This window comes from Impatiens glandulifera, chromosome 1, assembly GCF_907164915.1.
Source record: "Impatiens glandulifera chromosome 1, dImpGla2.1, whole genome shotgun sequence".
Lineage (NCBI taxonomy): Eukaryota > Viridiplantae > Streptophyta > Magnoliopsida > Ericales > Balsaminaceae > Impatiens > Impatiens glandulifera.
The window spans coordinates 1,407,927-1,435,578 of record NC_061862.1 but is presented as its reverse complement, the minus strand read 5'-3'; the positions used below and the strand labels follow the sequence as shown (position 1 = coordinate 1,435,578).

At 26.5% G+C, this 27,652-nt stretch overlaps 2 protein-coding genes across 2 annotated transcripts; both read left to right on the top strand.

Annotated features, from left to right (window-relative positions):
* LOC124921455 lies at positions 1 to 23,818 on the top strand. The gene is made up of 2 exons (XM_047462121.1): positions 1 to 110; positions 23,206 to 23,818. Exons 1-2 carry the CDS (start codon positions 1 to 3, stop codon positions 23,816 to 23,818), a joined length of 723 nt encoding a protein of 240 aa, XP_047318077.1.
* Positions 23,819 to 26,086: 2,268 nt separating this feature from the next.
* LOC124921450 (secreted RxLR effector protein 161-like) lies at positions 26,087 to 26,665 on the top strand. Its single transcript, XM_047462114.1, has one exon. The coding sequence runs from the start codon at positions 26,087 to 26,089 to the stop codon at positions 26,663 to 26,665; it is 579 nt and encodes a 192-aa protein (XP_047318070.1).
* The last annotated feature ends 987 nt before the right edge of the window (positions 26,666 to 27,652 follow it).

The following is a 27,652-nucleotide window of genomic DNA, read 5'->3' as shown; positions in this document are numbered from 1 at the left end:
ATGGTTGTGGATGGTTATTCATCTGGCATCGCGATGAACACGACGATCGTAGGACAAAATGACGCCATTTTAGGTGTAAATGCAGACACGGAGCGTTCGGTCCACATTTTGTCAGTCTTTTGTCGCAATCTGCGTGTTCTTTTAGCTTCTCAGCAAACATGCATTAGTTGATCGGGTGCGGCGCGGGCGCGCGTTCCCTTTGTTATAGCGGGCTACGCTGACAGTATGTGAGCGTTGGATGACAATCCAACGCCCATCCGATGGTTTTGGTCCTTGTTGTAGTCGATTTCTATAATTTCAGCCGCACAAGATTATAGATTTAATTATATTTTTTTAAAACCTTAAAGGTTTGTTTGAAATTGATTTTTCTTTCACCATTTTGGCTCTAATTTCGATAGTTTTAAATACACAAAATATTAAAATAAATATGATAAATATTTTGCCGATTTATTTATTTATTTTCTTATATTTTTGGGTTAAATAAATAATTTTTGGGACGAAATGGGTACCTCATTTCATCCTAAATTATTTATTTTTATCCCTTAATTTTTCTAAAACTATTTTAAAATAAAATGAGTACAACATTTATTTCAAATAATTTTATTTATTTGTTTTGGCTATTTTCCATAATTAATTAGGTTTTAATCATCACAATAATTAATCAATTATTTGAATTAGGTTTTGGGCTTGAGGTTAATTATTTTAATTTTATTTATTCGAAATAAATGAAAATAATTATTTTAGTTTTATAAATTTGGTGTGTAGATTTTTAGTGCTTACTTTATAATACCAATCAGTAAACCTAAATCTAATCCATATCAAAACATAATCCATCTAAAAAAGGCATATCAAAATCTAAACCTGATCCATATCAAAAAGCAATATCAATACCTAAACCTAAACATATATATCGATTTGGGGTGATCTACATCAATGGAAGAGGTTTATGATCTTACTTGGAGGAAGATCGCCAGAGTAAACAAAACTTTCGTTGTAGTAGGGGTCGTCACAGCAGTAGGTGAACGAAGCCTTCGGAAATGGGAAAAGAATAGGAGCTCTCGGGTTTTACTAATTAATTGAGGAATATCGATTAGTATTTCTACTAATTAAGTTTTACTATAAATTAATAAACGCGACAAGATTGCCGCCCATTTTTCATATATATATATATATATATATAGGTCTATAACGATTGGTTATAATACCAATCGATATTATTATTGGGATATACCGATTAATCTAAAAATTCCACATTGTGTTGATTCATTAAATGTGGGTCTCAACATAATGTGGAATTCTTAACTTAATACTGATTGGTTATAATATAAATCGGTATTATTATTGGGCTATATCGATTGATATTATAACCAATAAGTATTAAGCTAAAAATTCCACATTGTGTTGATACATCAAATGTGGGTCGTACGGGTAATATTTATTTAAATGAGGATGGGGAAAATTAGGATGCTAAAAAATTCTATAGGCTCTTAAATGAATCTAATGAAGTGTTATATGAAGGCTCTAGAAGTTCAAAGGCGTCAACATTATTAAAATTACTCCATCTCAAGAATATTGGGCAATGGAAAAATTCCTCATTTAACATGTTGTTAAAATTATTAAAGGAAGAAATATTACCGGTCAATTCCAATCTTCTCGATTCATATTATCATTTTAAGAAGTTTTCTTACATATGTTGGTCTTTCTTATAAAAAGATAGATGTTTGTAAAAATAGTTGTATGCTGTATCAAAAAGTTGATAAACTTTTGAATTCTTATAAAGTGTGTGGAGTTTCTCGGGGAAAAGTGAAGAATCGAGTGGAGAACCTAAGAAGAAATTAAAGGGAAAAACTATCCCCAATAAGGTGATGTGTTACTTCTCACTACTACCGAGATTGTAAAGATTATATGTGTTCTAAAACTGCTCATTTAATGACGTGAAACAAAGATACAAGGGTTGATGATGAAGTTTTATGACATCTCACTAATTCTTTGGCATGGAAATCATTCGATGAAGATTATCCTGATTTTGATATATATCATTGACTTTTATGCATTTGATCTTTCATTGTAACCGAGTGAAGGATTTTTTCGTTGATAGTTGTATACTTCGAGATTTTAATGTATTCCCATGAGCATCCCAAGTATAATAGTTTTCCAAGAATTCATACTTAATCAAATGATTGTGACACAAATTAGACGTAATAAACTTTGAATACGACATTTATGTAAGGGAACCTATTTTTTGCATTATCCATATAACCAAGTTGAGTTGTTCCAAATGAAATGAACTCTTATAAATCTTTTATTAAATCTTTCATACATCCTTGTTTTTTATTATATATCCAAACCTAATATATAATTACTATATAATCACTAATCAGACCACATTTGTATTTATATATATAATATGCCTTATATATATAATTACTATATAAGAATAATATGCATTAAAAAATTTTGAGGTTCTTAATCTTGTCATTATTGTCGAATGACACGTCGACCACATCACTGGTTAGGTCGTACATAAAAGATTCATCATTAGTTGATATCAACCGGTGGGAGGGGTCTGTTGGGAGTATTGGAAAATGAAAAATAATTTAATATAGATAATGTAAAAACCATTAATATGAAGAAAATTGGTTAATAAAGGAGATGAATTGAAGAAAGAGTGAAAAATAAATGAAACAAGACGAAAAGGGGATTTATGCCATCAGGGAGATGAAAGAGTGGAATAGTTGGATGAAACGACGTTGAAGCGAAAACAAGACAAATTAATTTAACTAGTAAAATACCCTACGTTGTACGGGGAAAAAATATAAATGAAGTTTTTATATGATATGTAATTAATATGTTTATATATAAGGAAAGAAAATATTTATATAAAATTAATAATAAAATATTGTATATTTATATTAAAAGAAAATATATATACATATATGAACTTATAATATTTTAATTTTTTATAAACGAATTTATATGAACTAAATATTCTTATATAAATATAAACATGAATTTACACTATTTTAATTTCTTTATTAATTTTATAAGTTTTGTTCTTTTAATGTTAAAGAATGAAATTTTTTAATGTAAATTTCTTTACTAAATTGTTGGAATAAGCACATTTTCAACAAAAACAATGTCACCCTCCTTTACACCAAGTTTAGATAAAGACTTCTATACCCACCTGCTTCTAAGATGTGCTGAAATCTTCTTTTTAAATCTATGTAATTGTAATGAAAAGTGATCAGTTAATTTACATGTTGTGTAGATGAAAGTTAAGATTTTAATTCCATTTAGGCCATCTGGTCCACTAGAGTCATTCTATGTCATCTCCATCTGCAAAATGTGTTTTCATAACTCAATCATTAAAAATATATAAAATCGTTGGAAGAAGAAAAACCTAAATTTAACATCTCCAACAAAAACGGTGTCACCTCTTTCACACCAAAATTTAGACAGAGACTTATATACTCCACATACTTCCAATACGTGCTGAAATCTGATACAACTAAAATCATTTCATTACACACTCTTCACAATTAACTACATTATAACTGTCACTTTATTATCATCACTATATTTAACTCTAATACCTTTCTCTCTTGTATCAAAATCTTCTTTCTGAATCTATGCAACTGTAATGAAAAGTGGTCAGTTATACAATTATCAATTCAAGTTTAGTAATGAAAAGAGAATTCAACATAAACAAATAAAGGGTTTATGTTTTGTATCATCATCACAACCAAAATATGTTAATAGGTTCATTCATAAACACTTTTGCATTATACTTCTAAAAAAACGTTAATAAATTTATGAATATAAAAAGATGTATTTGACTGAGATATGAAAATAAAAATCTCCCACTCTGAAAGAGAGTAATATTTGAAAACAAATTTGTATATAAACATTAATATGCTACTTCAAATATTCTAGAGACATTAAGATTTCTTTAAAAAAAAAGGTAAGACCTTGATTTATATTGTTTCTCTTTGAGCCAATATGAGTTTATAAGCTGCATATATCACTTCTAAGGTACCATTTCCCATGACAACACTCATACAAAAACATTTAATACCACATCATTCAAAATTTCCTTAAATGATACCCATTTTTCATGTGTTTCTGGATGATTTATTTTGTTATAAACTACCAAACATGTTTCTGAATCTATGTAACTGAAATGAAAAGTTGTCAGTTATATAATTATCAATTCATATTTAGTAATGAAAAGAATAACATAAAAAAATAAAGAGTTTATGCTTTGTATCACCATCACAAACAAAAATATGTTTATAGGTTCATTCATAAACACGTGTGCAATATACTTCTGAAAAGCTACTAATAAATTTATAAATACAGAAAGATGTTCATAGTTGAGATACAATGAAAATTGAGACATTCCACTCTAAAAGAGAGCAATATTTGAAAACAATTTTGTATCTAAACATTAATATAAAATTTTAAATATTCTAGAGATATTAAGATTTCTTTTAAATAAAGAGTAAGAAATTTATTTATACCGTCTTCTTTTTGAGTCAGTATGAGTTCATAAGCTGCAGGTATCCCCGTTCGGTTTCGGGGGAAAACCGTCTCAAATGGGACAATTCGATTCGGTTTTCGCAGGGCGGTTTCAAATTGCCATCCTTAGTCGTCCATTATATATGTTTTTCATGAAATAATGGGTCATAAGTTAATGGTCCAAGTAACTCTATATTACTATGTTCATATGATAGTTCATAAATTGGTCATATAATCATAAAAATTACTGACATGTACATTAAAAATGTCGCCCCAAGTTGACCTCCATTCTTTGTGTTGAACTCGTCAAGGAAGTAGTCAAAATGTGGCTCATATTTCTGACCCACTTCATAATAAGGCCTTCACCAAATTCTGTAATTCATTTGCAGAGTTAGAGCTAATGTCACAAACAATTATCATTTTTCCAATGTGCTCATTTAAAGTTGAGTTAGAGCTAATGTCACAAACAATTATCATTTTTCCAATGTGCTCATTTGAATACTTCAACTAATAGATTAAACCATAATACTATCTATGTGTATCTAGTGAAGCAAAATGGAATTCTTTTCATTCATTGCGTACCAGAACTTATTTTACTTATTTTTTTTATTCTACTTATTAACTCGTCAAGCTGTCAAATTTACCTTATATATTTAAAAATTGTTTATGCGTATAAGTTTATATGTGTGTTTAAAATTATGAATTGAACCAGAGGTTGTTTGAAACATTGTTTAACCAGACAAACTTATTATTAAAATTTTGTTTTTAGTATATATATATATATATATATATATATATATATATAATTAAAAATATATATCATTTTATATAATTATCCAGCTTTATCATTAAAAATATATAATTATAAATTTTATATCATTTGATTTGTTTTAATTAAATTAATAAAAAAAAATATATTTAATTTTTATTTTGACTAATTATTAAAAATTAGTCAATATAATTTTATTTTATCACGTATAACAATACATTTTTAAATTGATATATAATTAAAAATTTGATTATAAATATATATATATATATTTATTTATTTATTTATTTCATTTTAAGACATTTCATCATTTTAATTTTATGTCACAAATTTATTAATAATTATCTAATAATTTATTTTTTCTTTTAAGGAATATATATATATATATATATATATATTGATTGGATGTGTTAATCAAATTTATTAATAATTATTCATTCACATTTTTAATATATATTTTTTTAACTCACAATTCATTATATATAACTTATATATTCATTATATATACAAATATATTTTATTTTATTATGCATATAACTTCAAATAAATTAGGTATACCCTTTAAGGAGTAGACTAATTCATTTAATACTAAAAAAACTAAAAAATAAATAAACAAAATTTCATACTAAATAAATATATCAATAATAAAATAATAGTTAATACATAACTAATTAATTTATAAAATAACTTCATACAAAAAAATCTATATTTACTTAGTTTGTTGATTGGGGATAAAATTTATTTTTAACTTACTTTTATAAAAATTATTTATATTTTATACTTCAAAAGTGGATTTATTTTCAAAAAAAAAATTATCATCTTAATATATAAGTTTTATTATATTAAAAATTTATATTCATTTATTAGATATATAAATAATATCTGTGCAATTAAAAATAAAAGAAAATGTAAATGGAAGCATATGATTTGTATTTTGTGTAGCCATGATATGATTAATCATATAGTCATCAAACTAGTGAGGCTTATTTCGAGTTATTGTTCCTTTTTTAGGAACAAAACTAGTTGGTTGTACCTGTTATTGATTAGGAAGATTAATATTAGGATCATTAACTTGATTTTTCATAAAGGCATCAAGTTAAATTTCATCAGAAATATCAAACTCATCAGAATCAAAACAAGATGAATTCTCATTATTATTACAGAAATGCCTTGGAGAATCCAAGTTATCTTGTGATTTTAAAACTCCAGATTGATCAAATGGAAAGATATTCTAAAAAAAAATAAACATCTCTAGAAGTTACAATTTTTTGTGAATTCATTTCATAAACTATATAACCTTTTTTTTATCAAGAGAATATCCCAAAAAAATACATTTTTTACACTAGGTTCAAATTTACCTTTATAAGGTTGAATATTTGCTATGTAACAAAGACAACCAAATGTTCGCATATAGCTATAGTCAACATCTTTGTTGGTAAGTAAGGAAAATGGTGTGCTAATTGAGAACACTACTATGTAACTTATTAATGAGATGGGTATCCATTAATAGAGAAAATGGCCAAAATTTAGTAGGCAGTTTTGATTGAAGCATTAGGGATCTTTCCATTTGAGTAAGCCAATATTTGTCATCTCAAATTCTTGGGCCATATCATTTTTGAAATCTTCAAAGAGACCCCGTGAAAATAAGACAATCCACATAGAGGAAAATGAACAAACAATCTCATTTTTATCCATTTTCACATAATGTGCATACTCATGTGGACATCTTTTAAATCATTTCTCACGGAAATAAACATCAATCCGACTATAACATACTCGAGGCGCTTGTATGAGACCGTACCAAGCCCTCTTCAACTTTAATACATTTCTTTCTTGTCTTTTCATCACTTAGCCTTATCGTTGCTCCACAAAAAACAACATCCTCAAGAAAACTGTTAATAAATGTTGACTTCACGTCCAATTGGAATATTTTCCATCTTCTTTGTGCCGCTAGTGAAACAAAAAATCTAATTGTATCTAGACGAGCAATTAGAGAAAATACTTCATCATAGTTCACTCTGTGTTGTTGTGCATACCATTTGACGACTAATATCTCTTTATATTTTTCTACAACACATTTGATATTCTTTTTCTCTTTGAATATCCACTTGACACCAATGGAATTCTGACCCGCTGGGAGTGAAGTGAGTTCCCATGTATCGTTTCTTTTAATGACTTGAATTTCCTCTTCCATATCTTATCTCGATTTCTTCTCTTTACTAACCTTTTTAAAACTCAAAGGCGCTGTATCGACTAAAAGACAGAACATAATGACATCATTCATTATTTTTGTATTCTCGTATAACTCTGGGATAGTTCTTATCTTTCGTGATACTTCATTAGGGCTTCCACTTGATGAAGATGCGTCAGAAGATGTGTTCTATATTGTCGTAGGAATTACGATCTGTCATGTTTTTTCTCCTTGATTGTCCTCATCGAACAATGGGGAGAATTCGTTGACAAAATTTTCATTAACTTCCCAATTCCAAGAAGCATCTTCATCAAACTTTATATCACGACTCACAACCATCTATTCGTTGACAGTATTGTAGAGCTTGTACCCCTTTTATTTTTCGTCATAGCTGATGAACATAAACTTCTTGCTTCTATCATTAAGTTTGATTCTCTTTTTCTCCGACACATTCTTGTAAGAAATACTCTCAAAATGCTTAAGTGAGATATATTTGGCTTCTTTCCGCTCCAAAGTTCAATTGGTGTTAGATCTTTCACGCTTTTGATCGGACAACGATTAAGGAGATACACCGCACAAGCCACTACTTCCGCCCATAATTCTTTTGGCATCTTCATATGTTTCATAATTCTCTGAGCCATGTTGAAGATAGATCGATTCTTCCTTTCAGTCACTCCATTTTACTTTGGGGATCTTAGAGTTGTGAGGAAACGCCTAATGTCATTTTCATAAGACGATGGTTTGATCGGTCCACATACACCGAAATGAATTAATTCAAGCGGCTTCGTTGCTCTTGACGTTGCTTACTTTGCATGTTTGCCTAGAAGACACGCTTCAAAAGGTTGATCGACTCATACGAGATTCATGAAAGGAGAAGTCAGCATATGGACATGCCAAATAAAAAATGAAATGACATGGTCCTTGAAGAAAATTCTAAGACTCGAGGAGAGAAATATCAGATGATGAAGTTTAGAATCGGTAATGGAAAGAGAATATTATTCTGGCACGATCTATGGCTAGAGAATAATCCCATAATTCTTCGGAAGGAATTTCAATCTCAAAATCAGAAGAAATTTTCTCTTGTACTTAGTTAAAGATATTCAAGAAGAAAAATGCATCTATATTCTGAGGAGTATTTTAAAAGAAGTCAGAATTCTGAATCTGATCAATAATATGCAATTCAATGGAAACACTGATACAAATACCTGGGATACTATTATGAATGGAAAGTTCGTGGCAGAAAAAACATGGGAGATAATTAGAACAATTAAGGTGGTGGTCGATTGACATAAAGTAGTCTTGTCTTCAAAGGTTATACATCGACACCAATTTATCCTTTGGATGACATTCAGGAAAAGATTGGAGACATGAGACATTAAGAAGTATATGAATAATTTAGACAAAAATTGCCCAATCTGCACAGTAAAAGAGGGAAAGTATTGACCACTTGTTTGGGGAGTGCGCGTTTGTATCCAAGTTGTGGATCAATTTTGCTTAAAACATGAATATTATTAACTTTTCAGGTACAAGAAAGGAAATCATAGAGTTTGTAAAAAAAAGGCTAAAGACGATAGCTTCTACGCGAATACTTTCAAATGTTTCTTTTAAGCCCTAATCTACAATACCTAGAGAAAAATACAAGAATTCATAGCACGAATAAGAGAGTAGAAGTAAAAGTTTGGGATAATATTATTTCTGATGGCAATGCTCTCATATATACATGGAGGGAAATTTCGATTAATGAAAACATATGGAAGCTTAGTCAAAGGTGGAAAATCTCCTATAAAATCATTACAAGGAAATGAAGGTTCAAATAGTTTTTGTTGAATGGTTTATTTGTAATTCAATTGTTTGTTGTTCTGTTTATTCTGTAATTCAATTGTTTGAAACTCATTTGGTATTTTCAATAAAGCTAGAGGCTATCTAGCTTTGTTTATTGAAATTTATTTTTCTCTTTTAAAATTTTTTAATAAAATGATACTAAACCGTTTTCTAAAAAAAAGCCCTTCATCTTCCATCAATCTAAAATTTTCTAAAAAAAAGAAGCATTACATCCTCCATCAAGCTAAAACACATTTCTTATCCGAGATCTCGTCCAAATCAAAAACATAATTTTTTTTAAACACTAGCCCATGGGCTTGCCGAGCTTACTACAGGGCTGACCCCGCAGACACTAGTAATCTCAACTACATCTTCAATCTTAACATCAACATTGTAAACATATTATAAACATTTTATTTGTTAATGAAAAATAAGATATAGGTAGTTATTTTACTATTAAAATTTTATTTTCATAAGTATTAACTTAAAAATAAATAAAAAAGTAAAACAATGATATAGTTATATATTATACATGTATTAATTATTAATTGATTTTTTTTTTAAAGTCGCTATTGTGAAAATCTTACTCAATATATATATATAAATAAAAACAATATCACAATAATGTCTATCTTTTCTTTTTTTTTTGTTATATATTCATTTAATTCCAGCTTTTATATATATTCATATAATCCAGTTATATATATATATATAAATATATATATATATATATAAATATATATATATATATATATATATATATATTCATATATATATATATATATATATATATATATATATATATATATATATATATTCATATATATATATATATATATATATTCATACAATCTCACTTAGATTATGTTAATTTAGATTATGTTAATTGTTAATTCCTAATTAGATTATATTAAATGTTGATATATATATATATATGAGAGTAATTTTGGGATATTCTTTATTTATTATAAAAGATATATAAAGTATTTTTTTAATGTAATTTTAATTATTATATAATTTTGAAATCAATAGATTTAAGATTTCAAAATTATATAAATAACATGAAACTATTTTATTTCACTTTTTTTTTATAGATTACGAGATTATTATAGATTATATTATTATAAGTTATTAATAATGATATAATCTTAAGCAAAATTAATGATTAAAATAGTTTTATTGATTTTAAGATAATAAATAATAAATAATTTTTGTACAGAAAATTAGTATAACTTAATTTTTTTTTAGGTATTTTTTTTTTATAACATATAGATCTAATTTTTTAATAAGTTATATCATGACTGAATTGTTGTCAACCCTTCATACTAATAGAGTGTATGTTAAATTAAAATGAAGTATAATAATTTATTAATTAAAATTTATTATAATAAAATTACTTCAATAATTTTAATACTTTTGTTTTTAAATTTAGAAAATAAACATTATTATTATTATTTAAACTCAATAGATGCTTAAGTGAAAAAAATTAGTGTTTAAGAGACAAAATAAAAACTAGATTTTTTTTAGCTCAATATGTTTAAGTTGTAATTTTTTAGCTCAAAATAGTTATGACATTTACTTTATTTAAGATGTTGTAAATGATAATATTTGGTCTTTTAGAAATTATTCTTGCTACTTAAACTACCAAACTACCTTATTGGTTAAATAGTAGTAATTTGTTTTTGTTATATATATATATATATATATATATATATTTTGATATATTGATATTATAATTAAGTTTTATCTATGTAATTTATGATTTTTAAATATATTATTTTGTGTTAATACAATAATAGTTATAAGTTATTATATAAATAAAAGATTTTCAGTGTACAAGATTTATTTATTATTATTATTATATATCTATTTTTATGAGATTTATTTTGTATTGTTCAAAGTTTAATATTTAGTATTCATAATTTTTATTTTTCAAAAATATAAATATAAATAATAAATTATTTTTAAAATTTTGATTCATGATCCGTCTCTAATCAAATATAGTAAAATGATTACTGGTTGGATTTAAAAAAAAAATTCTAACATTATTATTTAATTTCATTACCCTCCTTTATAAATTACTAAATCATTTAATCAAAATACTAATAATAAATAAATAAATTTATTTTATAATTAAATATTAATACCATTAAATTTTTTTTTTTATCAAAACACATTCTTTAAATCATAATAATCAGAAAATTTGTCGAAATGACCCTAAAGATACCCTTATTTGCATCCGTGGTCATCCCATAATTTTTATTACTCTGGTGATCACTTTATTTTTTTTTTTACGAAAATACCCTCGTCGCGTAGTGCGAAGTGAAAAAGTTCTTTACATAAATACTCAAATTCTTTCATTTCGTTATTTTACTTTCTCTCTCTTAGATGACAACAGAGACGACGGCGGCGACGAAACCCTAAACGAACACATCATATAGATCGATACCAAAACCCCCTTCTAATATCATGTGTTCATCATACGGATCAATTTATGTTCATATTGGTTCATATTTTATCCATCTTATTGTTCATATTGTACAAATAAATGTTCTTCTATTTGATTAATTTTAATTGTTAGACAAAAATATGTTATTGTATTAGTAGTATACCTTATCAAAAGATGTACAACTTTGGGATATTATAAGTTGGGATATTATTATAATAAATGCTTTAATTAATTATTACATAGTTAGTTTCCTTTCCCTACCCAAAAGTTGAATAAATCCAATTAACAACAACACATAATAATAACATACCTAAACAACATACATAATAAGAACACATCTACATACACATTTATTAACAAATTCCCCATCATCCTTAAATCAATGAAGAACAATTAGGACTTATTTTTCAGAGTATTAGCGATATCAATTACAAAACGGTATCTCACATCCGCCTTTACCAATTGCTCCATCGCAATGTTCACATCATCGATTGAAACAACCTCAATATATGCAGTTATTCCATGTTTCGCAGCAAAATCAATCATCTTTTAAGTCTCCTTTATTCCCCTAATATTACTCCCAACAACTATCTTCCTTCCTGCATAACAATCATCCAAATTCAACAATATCCAAACCAAATAATCAAATATATCTTACCAACTTACCCATGATTAACGAGAACGAATGTAAATTAAGAGGCTTTTCAGGCGCACCAACAAGACCCACCACACCTATATTGGTTCCTTGCTTATCCAAACCAAAGTACCTTAAGGTAATGTTTGGTACGTGGTACTAGTTACATATGTATAAGTTGTAAAGAGGTATAAATTGTATGAGGTATTAGGAGGTACAAATTATATAAGTTATTAGTGTTTGGTTGGAAATTTAAAGTATGTATAAATTATATATGTTTTATTATTTTGTGTTTGGTTGGTGGTATAAAAAAAATAGTAAGAAGTGTAAAAGATTATTTTATCTTTATATTTATATAAATTATTATTAATTATATTGAAATTAATAAAAAGAAAATTAATTTTAAAATTTATATATTATTATAAATATTTGTATTTTTATAATAAATATTAATTGTTTTTATAAAATAAAATAATAATAATTTTATAAAATAATACTTGAAATTAGAATGTATAATTATAATTAATTTCAAAAATAAATTATATAGATATAAGTTGTATTAATAATAATAATAATGTTTAGTTATAGTTTATTATTATTATTATTATTATTATATTTTAAAATATAATAAAGAAATTAAAATTTTAATAAATTTGTATTTTTAATTAACATTATTTTTTTAAATAAGTATTGTTTAATTATGTAAAATTATCTCATTTAAATTTTTATTCTTAAAATAATATCATTTTTCCACATTGATAAAATATATATTAAATTAAAAAATCAAATAAAATATGTAATTACACATTTATTATTATTATTATTTAAATTAAAAAATTAAACACATTTAAATATATAAATAATTTAGTTATAGTTTATTATTATCATTATTTTCTAAACTATTATATAGAAATTAAATTTTTCATAATTTTATAAAATTAAAAGTAAAAAATGAATATTAAAAGTTATAAATGAGATTATACCTTCTTGTAACACATGTGAGTAGGTATTATACCTAATATAACATTGTATACATAAATATTAGTCAACCAAACAATATACAATAAATATTAGTCAACCAAACAAGTAATGTAATTTACTGTAGATAAGTTATACTATATCTACAGTCTTGTATAGCATACCAAACATAGGTTAAATGACTATAAGTTGTAATTTCAACGTAGAGAAGAGGAACAATCGCATTAAGAGGAATATTGTCAAGTATTTTGACAATGAAATGTTAATCTAATGCCATAATGTCTAAATATCAGCCGTAACGGGAAGCCTTCGTGTAACGGGAAGGCCCTTCGCGAAATAGAACCAAATTAGAGCATCATGGTGATTCAGAATCGAATAAGAATCAGAACCGGATGTCACATTCATTTAAATAAACAATAAACAACAAACGTACCGGTTGCCACAGTGCTCATGCTTGTCGTGCTCATTGTGGTGTCTGTCGTCGAAGATCGTCACCGCCGTTTAGGGTTAGAGAGAAGGAGAAGAAGAGCGGAAAGAGAGAGAAGGAGAAGAAGAGAAATGAAAAAAAGATGCCTAAATATATTAAATAGTAAGGATATTATGAACTTTTCACACTTTTCCACTTCGCGTAACGCGAAGGTCCTTCGCATTATGCGATAAGGGCATTTTTGTCAAATTTCCGTAATAATCATCACCCTCAATATTTTTTAAAAATAAACAGACTTTATTTTAATAATCTTAAACCGTTTTTATTTAAAAAATATGATATATATATTTTTTTATTAAGTATTATATATTTAAATTGAATTAAACAATCCAGGTCTGGAAAATAAGTATAAAGTTTAACGATAAATATTATTAAATTTGTTAATATATACATAATCATAAAATATTTTAAACATTTCATATAATTCAACACCACAATAGAATAATGTAAAAAAAAATATGATTTTAAATTAATATATACATAATCATAAAATATTTTAAACATTTCATATAAACCCTAAACCCAAGAGAAGCTCCGGATCAAAACAAAAAGGACCAATATGTTATATTATAAGTCTGGGATCAATTTTAACTAATTATAAATTATGTAAGGATATTTTAATAAAATGGGACAGGAGCCTAAGAGAAACCCTAGTCTCAAATTAGTTTCCCTACCGCCGCCTTTTACCCTATATTTTCATCCCTCAATATATATAAGAACCATTCTTCCTATCTACATGTTAAAACAACCTCAGACAGAAACCTCAAACAGAAATGTTTTTGTGCGGAAAGGAAATCCAAGGAGTAGTGGGAGGATTAAAAATCAATGTTTTTGTTTGGATGCTGTTCAATATGAAAAGTATATTTTTCAGTTCGAAAATAGTGAAATATTAAATTCAGTTTTAGTCTCAAATATTATATTTCAAAGACTGAGAAAATAAGAAGCATATTATCACAATAAATTAGTCAAAAATTCCATAAATCCTTACATATTTAAAATAAATTTCAGAAAGTAAAAAAATGTATCAATCCAACTTCATCCAAATATAAATTTATAAATAAATTAAACTTATTCATTTCAGTATATTACATGAAACATTCAATTTCAACATTGTCTATTAATTTATTTTGACATATTTTATAACTATAGATGACGAGCCTTTATATTTTGAGAAAACAAACAATCAATATTTGAAATATCATTTTCTCAGGCTCTCTGTGTCACTCTGCTCTGTTTCATTTGCCCATTCCCTATTGAGAAATAAAAAAAATGATCAGTAATCAAAGTTGATAAAAGAATTTAAACTGAATCGATCTAAAGAAAATTGAGGTTTAGATAGTTACCTTGCTAGATATGGAGATAATCTGGGCTATGTAATTTATATAAACAATCATAAACGTCAACTGCAGCAATCATACTTACATTGATTTTTAATCCTCCCAGAACTCCTTGAATTTCCTTTACGAACCTAAACATTTTTGGTCTGAGGTTGTTTTAACAATTGAAGAGGGCTTTTATAGATTTTGAAAGATGAAAATAGGGTAAAAGGTGGCGGGGGAAACTAATTGGAGTTTAGGGTTTCTCTTAGGATTCTGTCCCATTTTACACTTAAGCCCTTACATAACTTATAATTATTTAAACTTGATCATAAACTTATAATATGACATATTTTTAATTAAATATTAGCTGTAACTTGTACATTCAAAACTTATTAATTATTATTTTGAAATATATAATGATATAATACTTTATAAAAAAATAGACCATACTGTTTGAGTATATTAAAATAAACTCAGTTTATTAGAAAAATATTGACAAAAATAATGTTAGATTAGTGCTGATTTTTTATAAAAAAAAACAAATGAAAAAACTCTGAAGGTCGACTTTTTATTCCCGATCGTATTCTACAAATACGACTAAAAAATAGGTAAAAATCTTCTCTGTGAATCCTTTTTTTGAAGAATAAAATACATGAAAGGAACTTTCTTTTTCAGTTAGAGTTCCAGAACCGGGAGCCAGGATAGCGCTCTCGAAGTTGGGAGCTAGATTCGCGTCCAGACTAAAAAGTCTTCCTGTGATTTGTTGATTCGCATCGATAGAACCAGTTGTGTGCCACATACATGGCGCGAATCCCGAGCTTCCTGTTACCGATAGGCATCAATCCAAGTCGCTGAGGGACCTAACTAAGAGTTCCCCTCTGGACCTGAGAGAAGAGAAGGTTCGCGACCCGATCTCCTGCACAGATTCTCAATCAATATGCATTGAATGAAGGAATTGGTCCATTCCCTGGCCAATATTGGGTAAGCGCGTTCCCTGGCCAATATTGGGTAAGCGCGTTCACGGATCAAGTCATTTCATATATGATGTTCCCAATTATGAATTGGCCAAGTTCATTTGATTAGAGACCAATTATGAATAAAACTCTAAAAATAATTTATTATCTAAATTTATCTTTTTTGTAAACTAAAATTTATGAGTACTCTTAAACTTGGACCAATACAAAACAAATATCATAAAAATACATACAAATAATAATAACAATAATAATAAAAAAATAAAAAAAATTGTTTTAATTCTCTCAAAATCTTCATTTATATAATAAAAATAAACTTTAAACTATTAACACAAATTAATATATTCAAAAACCATAAATTTCATATGTATAACCTAATTACAATAACAATTTATATATATGAATAACAAAAAAAATTAAATAAAGTTTAAATGACAATTCACCTTACAAATACAATAAGTAATAGGTAGTTTAAAGTAATAATAATATGTAGAGAGTAAGATTTACATTACTTTTTTAAAATAATAATAATTATATTAGTTGTTAATAGGTTCCGACACTACTTTTTAAATTATTGGATTCTCTCCATTTATATATTATTTTCTTTTTCATTTATTTTAAGTTTATCACAATTATTTTTAAGTCTACTTTAACTATAATATTTTAATATATTCTAAAAAGTATGATATTAAAAAACAAAAATCATAAATTTGATTACTACTAAAATAATGTATTAAATTATAGTGTATAATTTTTTTTTTTAATTTAGAAAGTAACCATTGTGACATCACTTCAACTTGAGGCGGCGTTGTAAATAAAAATCGAGCTCATCATATTTATTTTATTAAACACTAATTTTTATCACTTAAGCACATGTTGAGTTGAAAATATAAATATTCGTATTAATTTTTAAAAAACAAGATGACTGAAATAGTTTTATTAGAATAAACTCTGATCAATAAATTAATATAAAATTTTATATTCTATTTTAATTTAAAATATACTATATTATATAATATGAAGGATTGAAAATCCAGTTAAGAGAATAACTTATTTAAACGTTCAGATACTAACTCTAAGTTTTTGGGTTTGGACAGTCCAAAAGTTATACGTTGTGAAATAGTTAAGTTTAATGCCTTAAAAAAATAAAAATCAAGGTTATAAGATTATGTTAATTTTCTGTACAAAAATTATTTATTATTTTAAAATAAATAAAATTATTTTAATCTTTAATTTATTTCCAGATTATATCTTTATTATTAACTTCTAATAATTTAATCTATAAAATGTAAAAACAAATAGTTGCATGTTATTTATATTATTTTAAAATTTATTTTCAAAATTACATTATAAAAATTAAAATTACACTAAAAAAACACTTTTATATTTTTTTTATAATAAATAAATTAGAATATCACTAAATTACTCATATATATAATCAGAAGTAACTATCATTGGTAAATAAAGAGTTAAACATTATTAACAATTAACATAATATATGATTAACAATTGTCATATAATCTAAGTTGAAATTAATAATTGGCATAATCTAAGTTGAGATTAACAATTAACCTAACCTAAGTTGGGATTATATGAATAGGTAAAAAGAGAAGAAAAAAAAGCTGGATTATGTGAATATATATATAAGAAAAATATATAAGTGAGACCTTATTGTGGTATGGTTTTTAAATAAAAATATAAATATTAGGTAAGATTTTTACAAAAATGGTAACTTTTTATAAAAAAAATCAATTAATAATTAATACCCTAATATATAATACACTATTTTAATTTTTTTCAAAAAGTAAATACTTTTGAAAAAAAGAAATTAATAGTAAAATGTCTATATATATTATCACTCATATTTTTTACCAACAAATAAAATCTATATATATAATTATTTATTTTTAATTATTTTAACCTTTTTATAAAATAATATAATATTTTAACGTTAAAATTAATAAATAAATAAATAAATAAAATAATATAAAAATATATAATATTTTTAATTTATAATTAATAAAAAAAACTAACTTAATTGGTTAATATTGTTTTTTATAAATATAATAAGATAATTGAAGAGTCCAAATTTTAAAAAATATATTTGAAATCATATTAATATCAAGTTTTTAGGATAACAAATATTTTATTTATTAATATATATATATATATATATATATATATATATATATATATAACTTTTAAAAACCAACTATATATATATTATATATATATATATACAAGGATGTAGGATATTTATTTGTTTAAATATTATTATTATTATTATTATTATTATTATTATTATTATTATTATTATTATTAAGAAGGAAGTACAAAGTAACATCTTCGCTAACATGAAAGGATCGAGATTTATAGGTAAAATTTGAGAAAAATTAAAAAAATCAAAGATTTTTATTTTTTTTTTGAATAAAACGATTGAATGAATATAAGTTTACTATTTTTTTAAATAACTATATAAACAAACAAACCCAAATTAAAATTTTAAAAAAATTTAAGGAATAATATCACATTTAATCTTTTTTTTTTTTCTGAAACAATATAATGAGTTCTACCGTTTTAAAATATTATAAAATTACACCTAATCGATTAGATCATGTGATCAGACATGATACAATTTCAAAATATTATAAAAATAATATAGTACTTAGTTAAATATAAATATTAGAGGATGATAAGAGGTCATGCCCATTCATCTAAAGTTTACTTTCTCTTTTAATAAATAGGCAAATAATTAATGTCTTCAAAATCAGTAGCAAAAAAAAAAACCGTAACACAGTGATGATTTAGAAACAGAAAAAGTTTATACTTGTATTGCTAAGTAGTTGATAATTTTATTTCAAGTTTATATATTGGGAACATTAAAATTCTACTCACCTAATTTATAAATAATTTTTTAAATTATTTTTGAATAAATAAATTAAAATAATAAATTCAAAACAAAACCTAATTAAATAATTAATTTTTATGATAATTAAATCTAATTAATTAAGACTAATGACCAAATAAATAAATAAAATAATTTAAGATAAATATTATACCCATTATATATCGAATTGATTTAAAAAATAAAGATATTAAAATAAATAATCTAGGATAAATATTATATCCATTTTATCCCAAATAAATTATTTATTTAACTCAAAATATAAATAAAATAAAATAATAAGAAATTAAGAAGATAAAGGTGAAAAATTAAAAACTGTAAAAGATTTGGACCAAAACTATTGAATAAGTTTGTTCGGGTGTAAAAGATTAATAATATTTTTATTTTTACAATTAAAATTTTGAAATATATATATATATATATATATATATATATAATCTATAAAATATAATAAATATGTAATATATATTTAAATAATAAACCAAGTAAAAATAAAAATTATATCATGACATTTTTTAAATAATTTATTAATATTTATTATTTTAATTTATAATGTTTTAAAAAATTATTTAAATTAGTAATTGATTAATATTAATATTTAAGTAAACTAATATTAATATTTTTTTAAATAAAATTGTTTTGACATTTCTTAAATAATTTATAAAAAATTATAATTTTAATTATAATATTCCTAGATGTAAATTTTAAAAAATATTTAAATTATAAAAACAAATATATTAAAAGAATATGTTAAGTTTTAAAATAATTGAAATTTTATTTTAAATTTATTAATTATAATAAAAAATAATGAGACTTTATATATTTTAAATTTTTTGAATCGATTGAAAATTTTAAAAAGATTATTGATTATCATATATTTTATATATTTAATTATTTATATATATATATATATTTATTTAATAAAATATATTAAATTTTGTAATACGAGATTCATAGGTTAAAACTTCGTTTATATTTTTATTGTAAAATAATAAATTGAATTTTATAAAATTAGAATAATATTAATTAAATTTATAATTAATTAATTTTAAAAAAAAAGAAATTAACTATTATTATTAAAAAAGATTATAAAATATTATTTATGAAATTGAATTATATTATTTTGCTTAAAGAAGAGATGGAAGAAAGAAAACTGCTGGACTGAAACAATGATCTAAATTTAAAATGTTGAAATATGTGAAGATATTATTTTTCATTTAATTAAAATAAAACTTATCTCTATTCTTAATTAATTAAGTAGGAGTTAGATTATTATATAAATGGCTTTGATCTCCATTTTATATTTTAGACATTGTTAAAATGTAAGTTTATACAAAGATAGAAATTTTTTAGAATATTTTTATACGTAAATTACACAACTTCAAGTGTAAACATATTTAATTTTAGACGCAAAGTCTTTCATTTAATAATATCAATATATTTTTATCGTAATTTTCAACGATAAAAATATCGTACAAATGAAATAATTTTCATTATCTTCGTGATATATAAAATTGTCACAATCACTTTTGAATCAAATTTCCGTATCATTATTAAAATTTTTGTTATAAGTCATATCAAGACTTTATAAACATTCTTTTTCATTTATTTTATAAAATCATTTTGAAGACATTGGTTCTTCAAATTTTTATGAAAGTAATTTCAAAATATGACATGTTTCTTAATTTCAAAATCCTTAAATTTAAAATATCGATTTGGGTACCAACTCAACAAATATAAATAATACATTTTTTGTTCTTTCCTTATTATGTCGCACAACTTTATTATTTTTAGAGAACATATTTGTCTAACAATAAATTGTCTTTTTATTTATTATAATATACCCAATAATTTTTGTGTTCTTAAATATTTGCCCTCACATTCATGTTGGTATTTTTTTTTTTAAAAAATCACATATGTTTATATGATTTAAATTAATGATTTTCTAATCAAGAAATTGTGACACAATTCTTTTACAATTTTCTCTTGTTATACTCATCATACATTGAATAAAATAACTATATTATAAATATTTGATTGAACAAAACATAATTTATAAACATAATTTATATGCAAGAAACTATAATGTTTATTCATATATATAAATTATTTTTTACATAATCTCTACATAAGAAATTATAATATTAATAAATTAAAATATTTATTTCATATAATTATTTATATAAAAGAAATTAAGATATTTAATCAAATAAATATTCACCATATCACATAATTTTCATAATGCTTCTTTGGCCGAAACCACTTACACATTTATATTGGTTGCACGTATGCCACATTATTTTTCAAATCAATCAAGATTTTTTCGTGTAATTATTTGATTTAAAAAATATCAAATTATATAATGTGTGTGTTATTTGTCGAATTGTAAGCATAAACAAAATGTAAATCTATAAATGAATTGAAATTTATTCAATTCAATTCAAATATTACATATGAAACATTTAAATAAATAAAAATCAATCAATCAATAATACATTTCAACGCCGTCTATTAAGTTATTTTGACATATTCAGTAGCTCGAGCCTTTATATTGAATCCATTGATATCATCGCATTGTTTGAAGACACGATATATTTGAAATATCATTTCCCAAGCTCTCTGTATCACTCTACTCTGCTTCATTTGCCCATAACCTATTGAGAAATAAAAAAAATATTTATCAATAATCAAAGTTGATAAAAGAATTTAAACTGAATCCATCTAAAGAAATTTGAGATCTAGATAGCTACCTTCTTAAATATGGAGATAATCTGTGCTATCTAATTTATATAAACAATCATAAACTTCAACGATAGCAATCATGCTTATATTGAGTTTGACTCCTCCCAGGACTCCTTGGATTTCCTTTACGAACATAAACATTTTTTGTCTGAAATTTCTGTCTGAGGTTGTTTTAACAACAGAAGACTGGTGAAAATAGGGTGGAAGGCGACAGTAGGGAACTAGAGTTTATGGTTTCTCTTAGGATGCTGTCCCATTTCATTAAAATACATTAAAGTCCTTACTTAACTTATAATTATTTAAAACTTGATCCTAAACTTATAATTATTTAAACTTGATTCTATTTTTAATTCAATTCCAACTTTAACCTGTACATAACTCATACCTCCAAAACATATAATTTCTTCCATATAAAAAAGGACTGTATTTCTTTTCAACTTTTAGATCAATCAATTTTTTTTATCATGTTTAAAATCACTGTAAAATATTTTTAATATAAATTGAATTTTAATTTGTGACGTCTAGTTTTAAGACGATAAGAAAATGAGAAATTATTAATGAATTATAAATTATTATTTTTGTTAGGAAGTAGACGATAAAAGTTCGTCTTGTGTCTTCTCATTTTTGATCGATAACTTATTTTGAGGAAGTAGACGATGCAAGTTCGTTTTGGGTGTCTTCAATTTTCAATACATATCTGATTCTGAAAAAGTAGACGATAAAAGTTCTTCTTGAGTCTATTCGGTATTTTGGTTTCAGTCGATTGTTGGACTTGAAAAATAAGACACTCAGTTTGTGGAAAATAAATGTAAAGATTATTTGACATTATAAAGAATTGTTAATTCTAGTTTCCGCATATGTCAACGGGTATGAACAAAGATTGGGAAGAGTTATTGAATGTCGCTAGTCGTTGAAGTAGCGTAGTTGCCCGAATTTACTTGGTGTGATAAACTCTATGATTTTATCTTCTAAGGGCTTTTAAGCGGAAGTGAAGGTGGTATTTAAGTGCATTTGGTATGATGTACATTCCGGAACTACGAGAGTTCAAATTGATAAATACAGATTTGTTAGCATAAATCGTAAACGAAAGTGTCAATATCAAAATGAGCCAAACAAGTATTCTATGCCAAAGACATTGGTAATAAACCGGGTTGGAATATGATATTACTAATTTTTTTTTATTATTGTTCAAATGTTGATGTTTATTTTTTTTGTTATCGTTTTTTCTTTCAGGTATAAATGTCACCTCTGAAGAGCTTTCAGTTAGGAATTTTGCAGTTACAACTCAATTTCCTTAGGAAGAAAAAATACGCGTGACTCTTCATCACAGATTCTAGTTGATGATTTGTTTGAGGATTACATGTCTACACCTGAAGATGTACACAATCTTGCTAATCCCGCACCATTCACTAATGAAGGAACAAGAATGCGAGCCTTGAAGACCGCAATGACAAGCTCGAAGCCGACCTCAAGGCGCTCACCGCACAAGTAGATGAATTAATCAAGGCCAAGGTGAATGCGGATATAGCGGTTGTGGAGGCAAATGCCCGAGCGGCTAAGGAAGTCCAGGATGCGCTGGACGAAGAATCAAGTATAGCAAAGGAGCCACCGCGACTATCTGAGGAAGAAATAGCCGAGCGCGGACGAAGGACACTGGCTAAGTATCTGGGACTTGCAAAGTCCGTAGCCGCTCAAGCTGCGGAGGATGCAGAGCAGCTAAATGCACAAAAACAAGGGCTCGAAGAATTTGCAACCGCTCACAAGAAGAAGAAAACGGCGGCCCCTTCCTCTTCGGTTCCGGCGAAACGGAAAAGGAAAACATCAAAGAAGGCTCAAGTAGCCGGGCTACTAGAAAGGATCACTGAAAGTCAACCGGACCCGGCTACTCACACCGAAGATGAAGATGAAGAACATCTAGCGGGGCGTTCTACAAGACAAAGAGTCTCCGATACGGCCAGTCAACCGCAACCGGTTAAGAGAAAACGGACCAAGGATATGATGGACGGCTTCAATTTCTCCGACTCAGAATAGGGGCTCCCTTTTCCTTAACTATGTTTATTTTAGTGTTTATATAATATTTTCCCTTTTTCGGTTTTTCCTTCATATATATATAAAGCTATTTTTGAAACCGGCCTATACTTGCATTTCTACATTATTTTAATAATTTTAAATAAAATAATCAAAAAGGGAGAAATTGATAAGATAAAAGATAAAAATTTTCCAAAATTTTTCTCAAAATTATTTCAAATTTTTCGAAAAATTCTCCCAAGACAGTTTCAAAAATCCGGTCAAATAAAGAACCGGCCTACGTTTGCAAACTTACATGGTTTTGATAATTTTAAATAAAATAATCAAAAAGGGAGAAATTGTTAGATAAAATTAGACCGGTTCGCATAACTTAACATAAATAAACCTTCCATGTAGGAACAAGGAACCGGATCGGTCAAACAAATGAACCGGCTAAGAAGACTAACCAGTCAAGTTATTAAACCGACCAGGACATTCGGAACATGACCGCACAAGTAAAGGATCGGCCAAAGCTAAAAACCGGAAACACCAGACAGCCGATCAGCCACAAAGCAAAGGAATAACCGAAAGCTGTCCGGTTAAAACAATCACACCGGAAGCCATTCGGTTAAGTCAAATGATCGACCAGTATAAGAAGACAATTCGGGTATCTGTTGAAGACGATACCAAAGGAACAGACTGAACACTTCCATATCCATACAAGTCTAAGGAAAGTCTGCAGGCTGTAGAAGACAGTCCTACAGGATCTTTCCACTTCAGAATAAGTCAGAAAGGAGATCTTCAAAGTACAGACAACTGTCTAACCAACAGTTACCACATTGAGTAAAAGACAAACCTAGCAGGTTTGTCTTACACACCGGAAGAACAGACTGCCAAGTCTGTGAAGTTGACCGCCAGGTCTGATAAGATGACCGCCAGGTCTGAATCATTGAACCTCTGCTCAGCCAATCAAATTCAAGGAAGTGAAATATGACCGTTGGCATATTTCACCTATAAAAGGAGCAGTTGAAGAAGAGTAAATGCGGGACACACAGCAAGACATAAGTGATACAACGAGCATTTAATTCACAAGTGATAAGATTGTATTCTATCTCTAAGAGAAAGCCTAAGTTCTAAAGTTGAAGAGTGTATTTTACAATTTTGGTGTAAATTGTAAGAGTGTTATCGAGCATGAAATAAGTCTCGATCGGATTGTACTTGTATTCCTTAGTGAATATCCTTCTCGCGGTTTCGAGAGGAAGGGGTGACGTAGGAGTTTTATCTCCGAACATCCATAAAATTTGTCATGTCATTTACTCTCTGCCGGTTCCATTTTCTAACCGACCTGTACTAACTTACCTACACCGCTCTAACCTACTTAACTCTATCCAAACCGGATCACCAGGTTACAAAAAACCGACCCATCAATCTTCAAACCTTCATCATCCGAAACCGGTTCTGCCTATCATACAAGTGTGCTGCTTCAACCTGAAACAAACCTCTTCCGCGCTTGAACCTAGTTCAAGGGTTTGTGACAGTTTGTGTAGTATTGAAACCCCAGTGTTAATCTCTAACCGGATTAATCACCACCCTTTGAGTGAGACGCGCTAACCGGCCCAACCCCAGTCCTCCAGCGGCGACCTAGATCCTAACAATATATATATATATATATATATTAACGATTTCTTAACAATTTCCTTGAGGAGTTATCTTGGTGGAGCAACCGGAAGGCTATGCGATGAAAGGACAAGAAGGAAATGTATTAAAGTTGAAGAGGGATTTGTACGGTTCTAAACAAGCGTCTCGAGCATGATATAATCGAATTGATACTTATTTTCGTGAGAAAGAATTTGAAAGTTGTCCACATGAGTATTATATTTATGTGAAAATGGATAAAAATGAAGATTATTTGTTCGTTTGCCTCTATGTGGATGATCTTATTTTCAAAGGAAATAATCGGAGTCTCTTTGAAATTTTCAAAAATGATATGGCCCGAGAATTTAAGTTGAAAAATATTGGTTTAATGTCATTTTATCTCTGATTAAAAGTGAGTCAATCGAATGATGTAATTTTTATTGGGTAACAAACATATGTGAAGGAAGTTCTGAATAGATTCAATATGTCAAATAGTAAACCGGTGACTACCCCTATGGAGGTTAGAGTTAAATTGAGCAAAACGAAAAGGGAGAAAATGTGAATTCAACACTATTCAAAAGTCTCGTTGGATGTCTAAGGTATTTGACATGTACTCGGCCAAATATTCTTTTTATGGTGTGAATTATTAGTTGATTCATGGAGGTTCCCACGACGGAGCACATGAAGGCGGCCAAGAGGATTTTGAGATATTTGAAAAGTACTATTGATTTTGGACTATTTTATTCATCGTCTAAGGAATTTCAATTTGTTGGATATTTCGATAGTGATTTTGCCGGAGATATAGATGATCAGAAGAGCAGAATTGGATTTGTGATTTTTATGGGGTCTAATATAATCTCATGGAGTTCGAAGAAACAAACGATAGTCTCGCTATCATCTTGTGAAGATGAATATGTCACGATGATAACATGCGCTTGTCACGCAATCTGGCTAAGAATAATGTTGAAGGAGATAGGTTTGTTAGAGAATGAAGTGACCACAATTTTTGTCGACAATAAATCTGCTCAAGCTCTAGCAAAGAATCATGTTTTTTATGATCGAAGTAAACACATCGATACACGCTATCACTTCATCCGAGAGAGTATTACGAAAAAAGATATTAGACTTCAATATGTGAAATATGTTGATCAAGTTTTAGATATTTTTACGAAGCCTCTTGAAGTGGTGTTTTTCAACAGAATTAGGAGTATGCTTGGAATCACCAAGAAGAATTAATTTTATGGGGGATCGTTGAAAATATATTTAATTAAGAAATTAAAAATTCACCAGACAGTTTAAATGTCTAGAGTTAATATTAGACATTATTATATTTTGTTTAATAGGTGTCTTAATTAGAATTAATTCTGACCGTTTAAGAGTTATGGAAGTTTTAGAAGTTTAAGATTTTTTTTCCTAATATAAATATAATAGACGCATTTGCAGAAAGAAGATGAACTAAAATAAAATCTCTTCCTTTTTCTTTTAATCTTATCTTGAGTTTGTGAGTGAATACGTCGATTGTCCACTAACGTTTCCAACAATCCCTTAATAGCAACTGAAGATTTTGACTCAAATCTTCACAGCGACTAATTATTATGCAACCAATATTGTTTTTTCAAATAGCCAACAATCTTCAATAAAAACACAACAATTTCTTCAATGGTGGTTAGGGTTTCCGTCATAACTTCACAAATAGATTAGGTTAAATTTTCTTCAAACATGCTCTGATATCACTTGTTGATAAAATATCTAATCTAAATACACGATAAAAGAAAATATAAAAATAAAGTGTAAAGCATAATAAAAATCACAAAATATAACGATGTTCGGTCAACAAATGTCTACATCCTTGGGGAGTCGTCCATAGGGATAGAAATGGGGCGGTTCGGGGCGGGGAATGAATTTACCATCCCCGCCCTGTTTTAATTTCGGGGATCTTTTTAATACCATCCCCGCCCCGTTCGGTTTTTTCCAGTTTCGGGAAATCCCGCGGGGCACCATTAATAATTTAAAAAAATAAAAAAATAAAAACTATACAATAAAATTATATAAATAAATTTTTTTAATATAATATATATTGCAATATATTAAAATTCTATATTATTATAAAGAAAAAACCTTATTACTCATATAAAATATAGTGAATAAATAAATATACTGGTAATTTAATATATTTAATTATGTTTATGATGTTCGGGGTGAAATCGGGGCGGGGGACACAAA

Coding starts and splice junctions, on each gene's coding strand:
- LOC124921455 (XM_047462121.1), top strand. CDS start 1: ATGGTTGTGGATGGTTATTCATCTGGCATCGCGATGAACACGACGATC. Junction 111..23,205: donor GAGCGTTCGGTCCACATTTT/GTCAGTCTTTTG, acceptor TCACTAATGAAG/GAACAAGAATGCGAGCCTTG.
- LOC124921450 (XM_047462114.1), top strand. CDS start 26,087: ATGGAGGTTCCCACGACGGAGCACATGAAGGCGGCCAAGAGGATTTTG.